Here is a 10,033-nt window from a genome sequence, read left to right on the forward strand (position 1 = left end):
TCATGTGCATCTATTCAGCTGGGTAAAACCATGCAACATGCATGACAAAATGATTTGAGATCTGTCTAAACAATTAATTTGCAAGATAAATAAATAAATACATATAGGTTTACATAAACAACACATTGTATAATCTGATTTGTTGATTCTATTTATGTGCTGGTTTTTAATCCATTAACTGATTTTTTTTTCTTTTTGACAATTTGACGCATCAACTTTCAATGCAATAAAAAAAATTAACGATCTTTTTTTTTTCAAATTCACAAACATTTATTATTCTTGTCATTACAACAAAAAAATGACCTATGAACATTTAGGTGTCTCTCTCTCTCTATTGGCAACACATGACATACTGTATGCTTCACGGATTAAATTGTGAAATAGATAAGGAACGAACAACAATTAAAAAGGTCGAGAGAGGTAATGCGCTCTTTTTTATATATATATTTATATATACCAAAAAACCACACAGCCTACATGTCCAACAACATGAAATGATATTGTCACAAATTCACCATGAGGAGCATCGGAGGGTGGGGGGGTATGTAGGGATGGGGAGAGGGGGCGATAGTGGGAAATGTTTTTGTTTTTTTTCTCTCATAACCCACCCCTCCGAGCCCCCCACCCCCTCCATCTCCATGTGCTTTCTAAGTAAAAACCTGAGATTGCCGTCTTCTTGTCAGCCATGTCAACAACAGTGCCATTTTTTTCTCATGACGCACAAAATAATAATAAAAAAAACAATATAAATCATAATAAAATTCTCAGTTATATTTAATTAAAAATCGTCCCCGTAGCCATGACTGACACCTTTTTAACTTATAAAATAATAGGAACCTTTTATTTGTAGTTGTCTTTCCACTGACAAATGAAGGCCACATGCCAGATTGCAGGCCAGCACTGTTAATAATAATAAAAAAGATCCCTCCGAGTTTCTCTTGCTTTTTGTCTCCCAATATAATACACATATTTACAAGTCATAAATAAACCTTTCTCTCCTCTTACATTGTCAGGAGAGCCAAAACACGCAAGAATGCTCAGCCTACCTTCACATGGGACGACGCCACAATTTACTTTTTTTTTTAATAAAATATTTATCAGTGGTCCATTTTTTTTTTAAATTATTATTATTCATTTTAGAAAGGGCAAGTGTTCATATTCGGGGTTTTGCTGGAAAATGTCTCACTCTGTGGAGCAGCGTGTAATATGCTGTCCTGTGATAGGTTCAAATGACTGGAAGCAGAGGCCAGCGCTGGGGTCAGCATGGCCAGGATCTGAGCCTGGCTGCTCGGCTGCGCACTGTAAGAAGAGGCGGTGGAGTTGGCTGCACCGATGATATTGTCAATGGAGAACGAAGGCCGACTCGGAGTGCTGGAGTCCGTCTTGAGAGGCGGCAGAGACGGGCTTAGTTGGGGGTAAAAGGGCTTTCTTAAATCGGCCCCTAAAAGGGAAGGCAGTGGATGCGGCGCCGGGAATAAGGAGGCAGATGAGGGCAAGGTGCAGGGGGCATTAGGGAACGGGAATGAACCACCTGTGTGGTGTGGGTGATACGGGTTATGAGCTGCGTGGAAGTTCTGCAGCTGAAGTCCATAGTTGTATCCATACGGACCGTATCCAAACCCGGGTAGGAAGCCACCGGAGTCCCTGAGGATTTCGTTAGTTTGGTGCCTCTTGAAGCGCTTTCTCCTGCGCAAGAAGCTCCCGTTGTCGAACATGTCTGCGGAATCCGGGTCGAGGGTCCAGTAGTTGCCCTTTCCTGGGTTGCCGGGCTCCCGTGGGATTTTCACGAAGCAGTCGTTTAAGGAAAGATTGTGGCGAATGGAGTTTTGCCATGCGGGGAATTTCTCCCGGTAGTAGGGGAATCTGCTGCTGATGAACTCGCAGATCTCGCTGAGAGTGAGGCGTTTCTTGGGGCTCTGCAGGATGGCCATGGTGATCAGGGCGATGTAGGAGTAAGGTGGCTTCACAAGTGCACTTTTTCTGGGCTTGTCCCCCATCACCGTCCCGGTTTCTGCGCTGGACCCCATCTGGTCCGACGGGCAGTCGGAGCTGCTGAGACCGGGAGAGGAGCCCCTCTCGGCGGCGTTCTGGGAGTAATTATCGTCCGAGTCATTGTCCAAGTTGAACTCGTGGTGAATGTACTTCCCGTCCTTCCCGACGGATATGTCACCGCCAACCACATCGATGTCCACATCTTCGGACAATGCAGAGCTGTCGGACATATCCGTCCCTAAAGTCATCCTTGGAGACGCCGCTTCTCTTCCCCCTCTCTCCCAGATTTCCTCCTCCTGTGATCCGGTTAGGCTAACGAGCCGAGAGCGCGCGCACACTCTCTCCCTCTCCCCCTTACAACCACACCAGACTTTTGCTGCAGCTTTATCTCCAACTACTGAATGCACACATGGCTAGAATATTCAAAAGATAAATAACTCTTTGACCTGTTGCTTTGGCGACTCCTGGTCGTCCGAGGCTGGTCAAGCAGGGCCGTGCGAGGTTCTCATCGAAGAGAAAACTTCTGGTTTTCAGCCGTAAAGAAGAAGAAAAAATCAAGTCAAAGATCATCGATCTTGCAACGATACGCACTCGAAGTTGTCTTCAAATGCGATGGTTCCCGTCTGTGATCAGTTTGTGGAGCAGGGTCATTTAAAAGTCTACTTCTGGATATCCAAGTGTCTTTCCAAAATATCTTTTACGCACGGGATTGGGTAGGTATCCAGCCAGACTGTCACACTATCCTCCTTAGCTCTCAAAAGGTATTTATAGGACCACGTTGATCACGTGGTCTTTGAGTCACTGTTACCAGGAACTGGACAAGATCACCCTGCAAAAGTAATAGCCCATCTGCACCAGCTTCACTCTAGAAATCATGTGTAGTTAAATAAAAATAAATAACAAAAACATAGCAGACAGAAACTCAACACGGGGATATAAGTTGTTTTCATGCATATATTAACTTGTTTAAGAATTTTACGTTTTTATTAACTTGGTGGACATTTCCTTTATTCTGTTGGTACTTCATCAATATATTGATAATCTATTTCAATATAAGAATTTGAAAATACTGGACTGAATTAAGATATTTGTCATTTACTCATTTGAAATGCACGTTTATTTTAGCCCACGAAGTTTCATATTAAAATTAAATACAGTGTAAATATTGCAGTATGAGATATTTATTAAAAGCCCTAGTGTATAAAACTCTCCCTTTGTTTATTATTATTTATTTTTATTTTATTTTATGTTTTACCTCCATTCCTTTTCAAATATTTGTTAACAGAATGTGTCAAATGAAAATGCAGTTTATAATTGATAACAGGATGTTGGTCATTTAAATAAAATTGGCCTATTAACACAATTTTCGTTTGACTATCAGCCTAATTGATGGGCTACTGCTAATTTTTGTTTGGAGTATAAACACGTGAATCTTTAAACTGAGTTTTTAAGAAGTGTTACATGGCCACGGCCACACAAGGGCAGCTCTGCTCGGGGGTCCATAATAAATTGGTTAATTTGTGCGCATTGAATTTTGGCCAGTAGCCTAATTCCCTGATAACTTCTCACGGGTTTTGTGTTTTCCTTGTCAAGAAGTCACAACATTTTCCATCTGCATTTTCTGCGTAATACGTAAGGGCGCATAGAGGCATCGTCAGCTGCAACCTGCTCTAATTCGTCTTCGTCAGGAGCTAAAGGCCAGCAGATGACAATGTGTAATGTGTCTGTATGTGTGTGCGGGTTTTTTGTGGAACAGGCGGACATTCCTGCTCATTACGCTGTAGAAACTCCGGCTTATTGTAATGCGTTTACATCAGCAGCCCATTCACCGTGTGGGCTGCTTCTTCTGTTTAATTCTGTTTATTTGTGACTCATCAGAGAAATAACCAATGCAATATATTATTATATTTGTGTGTGCCTGTATTTTGTGCGCTTTTTATTAATTGAAGGAAACTTATGCTCCGCTGAGAAATTAGCCGTTTCATGTTTGCAGCACCTCCAACACCCTGCAGAAGTCCTGCCAGCCGTGCCAGCCCTTTTAGATACTGACACTCGTCTGCCAACTGTCCTTCAGCTCTGACACGTTTACTACTGGATCTTAGCAACACGTAATTTGATATTTTTTTGTATCACTCTTTTTTGTGGCAGAGTTGCAGTGCAAACACCGCCCACGTTTCATTAATTGATTCATTCATTCATTCATTCATTCATTCATTCATTCATTCATTCATTCATGCATTCATTCATTTATCTATATACTTGACTTCTCACAGTGCCCTTTTACACGCGGCTAGACGTAATGAGATATGAAAACCTGTAACTATTTATGTCCAGACTTGGTGATTTATGTTGTAGGCCTATTTGAAATCAATGATGCATATTTAACAGTCAGTCAATAAAAGATGGCGGTTGCCCGTTCAAAAATATTGCTTTATGTGTATTTAGTCATAGCCACAAAAAACATAGGTATATTTTTAATTAAGAAAACAATTTATAGGCCAATATAGTTATGACATATGGGCGAGCAGTCATTAGTCTTTTTAATCGCTTGTTGTTGTTGTTGTTATTTAGACAACATTGAATAGGCCTACCTACAAAATGTGAGCTGCACAGTATCAGCTTCTTCAAGGTGCCAATAAGGTTTGATAGGGATCCGTGATCTGCTTGAATGGAGCGGCTCCGTGTGCTTGAGTTTGTGGTGCTGAAGCGCCCTCTGCTGTTGTGAGAATCACATCCCAGAGTCATCATGTCTAATCACTGAACATCTTCAGGAGCCTCAAGTGGCGACTGAAACACAGCTGTTCAAAATTACATGTGATATTAAGCAAGCACAGGAGCATCTGGGTATTTAGATTATGGACTGTTTCTCATTCACTCTGGTGATCTAACACTGAAGGGAACACACTGACTTTAAGTTGTTAGATATGTATGTATCCCATACAGGGCCGTTGTATGGGGGAGAAAGGTGATGATAATTCTAGGGGCCCAGCGCCCAGTAGGGCCCACAAAAAAAACCCAGTAGTCTAATCTTTGTATGACTGAATTATTCTGTATAATACCATGACTAATACTCATAGTAATGCTGCATTAGCATCAGAACAAAGTAGGCTAAATAAAAAATGATAATACATATGTAGTCTAAGAAAAAAAAAGTGGAAAAGTCAGGGGCCCACTGTAGTATTCTTTCAGCTGGCCCAGGATTCCTAGCAATGGCCCTGATCCCATAACTTCACAAATATGACATCAAGCTGAGACATTTACACTGTGGTTTGTTCAGTAAGGTTAGATATTACAATATCCTAGTTCTGAAGCCAATTCAAAGCAATACTTTATAGGTTGTGCACATGAAAAGGTGATGTGATTTTCAGCTATATTGCCTCTTTGTATTACAGTAATGCCTTTTATCTTTGTGGGAAAAGGTTTTGCTCTCTTGGCCTTCTGGCTTTCCTTCTTCAAGTTCTTCTTCGACATCAATGTGCATTCTTTTTATGAAATACAAGACACATCATGACCATAATAAGCCACATCATGACTATTGTGCAATGGAACGGCCTTGTATCAATGGCCGTCTTAGACAGTCAAAGCCTTATAAGCCTGTTAACTTGCAATAGCTAGAAAACGAATTAGCACATAAGAGTTTATACACTTTACACTGTGTCAGAGCCACTGTCAGTTACAAGTAAACAATATACAAAGATGACAGCTGCTCCTTTATCCAACCCATGCATCTTGATATGACAGTGGCCGTGGGCACAAGGTCTGATCCAGAATTTGTTAATAAAGAAGTAAGAGTATTTGTGCATCCATTCCCTCTATTTTGTAGGATTTCTGATTTCCTATCTTTTTCATTTCAATCATGCACAATCATCCCCACAACTTAACACTCTTAACATTTACACATTAACATTTTTGAAGCCTAAAAACATTCACTAGATTAAGATTAAGATTAAGATTAAAAAGATAGTGACAGGCTGTATTAAAAATACTACACCAAAATCACATGACATGACACATCAAAACGAATTTCTGTCATGTTCAACAAAAAGCATCAGATTTGTCTTGGATTAAAATTTACTCTGTGTAATATTTGTATTGATCCAACCAGGTACAAAAACGCATTTAAAACATTGTCACATGCTTACTTCTGACCAAGTGATGATAACCACAATAAACTCACAAACTATTATCTAAATTGTAAAACAGTGAAAATTAACTCAGATGAGTAACTCTTGCTTTTGCTTCCATCTAGTGGTGGCTATTTCAGTTTGGAGCAACCGTTTGATTCCCTCAGTTTCATCAGCATATTCAGGGTTGAATCAACATTCTTCACCTAAATGAACAGGCAGCTGTTGCAGATCAGACTGAGGAAATGAGCTTTAGCTGGTTATGAGCTACATGTCTTACACTTTAAATTTGGCCAAACGAAGGGATTTAATACATCTAGAACACTTTCAGGTCAAGACATGAAGAAGTAGACTATTGAAGGTAACTGGACTCACTGTTGAGCACTGCTTTGGGCTGTCCCTACACCCAGGACTCCTCGTGCTGACTGATCCTGTGCGTGGTTGGACTGACCAGGTGGCCCTGGGGCAACTTTGTGCTATAGGTCGGCTGCAGAAAAGGTAGGAGAAACTGTAGCTGGTACTCCATGTACAAATTTGATCATAACAGCTACAACTCTTAAACTGGGGCTGATTATGTTAGGAACTCTCCACAGAGAGTGCATCCTATAACTTACATTATTCTATCACCCAGATGAATCAATAATTTAAAGTCAAATTATTGACTAAAAGCTCGGCCACCTGAGAATAAATAATGAATATCAAGTAAAGTCCTATTAAATGAAAAAAGAGAGTCTAAATCACATTCTTTTTCTTTGGCAGTCTGCTTTAGGTGATGGAATTGACTTTTGTGTTTTCAGTCTTTTGCTTCAAACTCTCAAATTGAATCAACAACAAAATGTAACTGCAGTCTCTAAATTACCTCTCCATCATGGGAATCATCTCAGTCGAGCATTAATGATCCACTTTTTTCCCCTTCATTTTGTAACTTTCATAAATGTAGGCTAAGGTTCAGCTGCTGTGTGAGTTATGTCCAGCTGATATTTTTTTTATTTTCAATAGAAAACTAACAAAAAATAAAATTAAATAAAGAACAAATTCTGAATAACAAATTGTTTATACATAATTTAGTGTGAAAATTTGTTATTTTTACCTCTAAGAAAAAGTGAATGAAGGCTAATGTTTATAAGAGCATAAAACTGATGAAAATCAATTTCACAAGAAACTTGAAAGCCTTTTTAATATATTGAGATGTTTTAAAAGAGAACTTTAAAATATGGAAAACAAAGACTCCTGTTTATACTGTACAGTATGTTACTGTAGCTGGTGAAGATTATTCTAAAGCCGGATTGGGGGGTATATGACCAAGACTCTAGAAACTGTGAACATTTTCAATTTAATTTGCACTTTCCTTACTTAGTCATTTTTATGTTGGTGGAAAATTCTGAGTTTTGACAGAAGGCCTGTATTTCAGACTCTGGATCAAGTGAACATTTAGGTTTTTTTGTTTTTCACATCAACACTGTTTGAGTCGTTATAATTATAAGTAGCCTATAAATGTAGACAATTCTTTTTTCTGTGATTTGCATCCAATTTTTAATTTTATAATGATGCTGATGATGAATATAACATCTAGATACAGCAGTACAGGATTTAGAGATTTTTTTTATGTCTGATTTAAATACAACAAAGCCTAAGTATCAATTATCTATCTATCTATCTATCTATCTATCTATCTATCTATCTATCTATCTATCTATCTATCTATCTATCTATCTATCTATAGCAATTTTACATTTGAATAGGAAAAAATGAAAAGGATGAAGCTGGTCTGGGAAGGAATCAAAGAAATGTTTTTAAAATTGACATAAATAAAGACCACATTTATTTATAAAAATGAATTTATTTCAGACAATCTGACTTCAACACATCAACACATTTCTTTTATTAATGTTTTTACATTAATAGACTATTTACATTAAAAAAAACAGCAGACTTATATAATATAACAATTGCATGTAAACTTAAAAAACTAAAACACAGGCAATATGAACGAAATATGTCACAGTAAAATACATTAAACTCTGCGATACAGTTATGGAATGTGTCAAACGGATCTAAATGGCTTTACACCTTTTAAATAGGAATGTTTTGCATAAGGCTCGGTCATTTTCAGTCATTTCGTTTGTTATGTTGGTAAAAACAAATCAAATCCTTGCAGGAACATTTTATGGCATAATAGTGGGCCACTCTGGAATAGTAGGCTATAGGCCTTTGACGTCTCAGTGATTTTCAGGTAGAAACCCTCTAATGTTTAAATATTGATCTTAATTTATTATTGGATCAATGATGCCTTTTGCGTGGGACACTTCTGTAATTAATAATCTGTATTATTATTATTTTGGGGGTTTTTTTAGCCGACAAAGTCTCACATATACCGGTCTAATCCTGATGCAAAATTGGCTTGTCTCATGTAAGTGTTGTTGTAGGAGTTCATGGGGCTGGAGAGGCCCAGCAGCTGCTCCGTGTGCTCGGCGCAGGAGCCCGGGCGCAGGGCCGGTAGTGACAACCGGTTGCCGGAGCAATACACTTGAGAGCTCCCCGGTGAGAACCCGGACTGGGTCATGGTGGGCAGGTTTGGAGGAGAGGCCGAAGAGGAGTACGGGTACCCCGCGGCCAGATTGGATGTGATGTTCCCGCTGTTTCTGCCCAGCATGTTGGCCGAAGGGTTGACTGTCTGGGTCTGGAAGCACGCAGACGGGTCGGTGCCGGTGACCGAGCAGCTGGAGGTCATGGTGCCCAGGTCACCCGCACCCAAACCCAGCGCCTGGGAGTTGAGCTCTCCCCCCGGGCCGCTCTGCTGGCTGATGATGTTGTCGATGCTGAACATGCGCGGCTGTCCTTGGCCGACCCCGGCGGAGGTCTGGTAGTGATGCAGCATAGCGGGATGAGGGGATGTGGCAGTCAGCTGAGAGCCATAACCAGACCCTATCCCGGCGTACAGAGTGTTGGGGTACGTGGGCCTCCCCATTGGCGTTGGGGTAAATGCGCTGGAGCTCTGCATGTACCCGGGGTACGTGCTGACATCTGTGCGTTTGAACCTTTTCCTCCTCCTCAGAAAGCTCCCGTTGTCAAACATGTCCTCAGCTGCGGGGTCTAAAGTCCAGTAGTTGCCTTTACCTGGTCTGCCGGGCTCCCGGGGGATCTTCACGAAACAGTCGTTGAGGGTGAGGTTGTGGCGGATGGAGTTCTGCCACTTCTTGGAGTTCTCCCTGTAGAAAGGAAAACGCTCCATGATGAACTTATAAATGCCCCCCAGGGTGAGCTTCCTCTCGGGGGAGTTGGCGATGGCCATGGCGATGAGAGCGATGTAGCTGTAGGGAGGTTTCCCCCTCTGGACGGGCCTCTTCCTCCGCCGGCTCCCGGTGGGCAGGTGCTCTTCGGTCTGGCTCAGAGCGGTTCCGTCCTCCGTGCTCGGGCTGTTTCCTCTGGGCTCAGACTTGATCAAAACATTGTCCTTTGACCGGGCCTGCAGCATCAGAGGCGGCGGAGGCAGCGGCGAGTCCAAGCTCACATTTGGAGAAAGGACAACAGGACTTGCCTCAGCGGGCGAGTGCTGCGTCTCTGCGGTCATGTTGCACATGCCAGAGAAGTAAGAATAATTTGCCAGATTCATAAAAGAAACAATGTGATGATCTTCTTTTTGTCGAAATGATCAGTCTGCGAAGTCTATTTTACCAACGACTCTGTTCCCTGCTCTGGCCAAAAATAGCCCCTGTCCTGCCCTGGTGTTTGGGTGGTGTGTGTCAGTCCAGGTGAGAGAAAGGCGTTGACAGTTTATAAGGCAGCGCAGGAATGACGCCACTGGCCATCACCAGTGACGATGGAGGCAGGAGGATTAAACCCAAATGAAAGTTTTAATATTCCTCTGATCCATAGGGACATATCATATCTACAGCATAGGTCCCTTTAGTGTTAAA

General features: G+C 41.3%; 2 protein-coding genes across 2 annotated transcripts; both read right to left on the reverse strand.

Annotated features, from left to right (window-relative positions):
- Nucleotides 1-431: 431 nt before the first annotated feature.
- On the reverse strand, nt 432-2,629 carry foxd2 (forkhead box D2). The gene has a single exon (XM_083969508.1). The coding sequence runs from the start codon at nt 2,238-2,240 to the stop codon at nt 1,137-1,139; it is 1,104 nt and encodes a 367-aa protein (XP_083825634.1). The 5' UTR covers nt 2,241-2,629; the 3' UTR covers nt 432-1,136.
- A 5,852-nt stretch (nt 2,630-8,481) lies between these two features.
- Nucleotides 8,482-9,729, reverse strand: foxe3 (forkhead box E3; the record flags this gene model as incomplete). Its single annotated transcript, XM_083969713.1, has 1 exon — nt 8,482-9,729. The coding sequence occupies one exon, from the start codon at nt 9,727-9,729 to the stop codon at nt 8,482-8,484; it is 1,248 nt and encodes a 415-aa protein (XP_083825839.1).
- Nucleotides 9,730-10,033: the final 304 nt, after the last annotated feature.

This window comes from Trachurus trachurus (assembly GCF_905171665.1).
Source record: "Trachurus trachurus genome assembly, chromosome: 4".
In the NCBI taxonomy this organism is placed as follows: domain Eukaryota; kingdom Metazoa; phylum Chordata; class Actinopteri; order Carangiformes; family Carangidae; genus Trachurus; species Trachurus trachurus.

Coding starts and splice junctions, on each gene's coding strand:
- foxd2 (XM_083969508.1), bottom strand. CDS start 2,240: ATGACTTTAGGGACGGATATGTCCGACAGCTCTGCATTGTCCGAAGAT.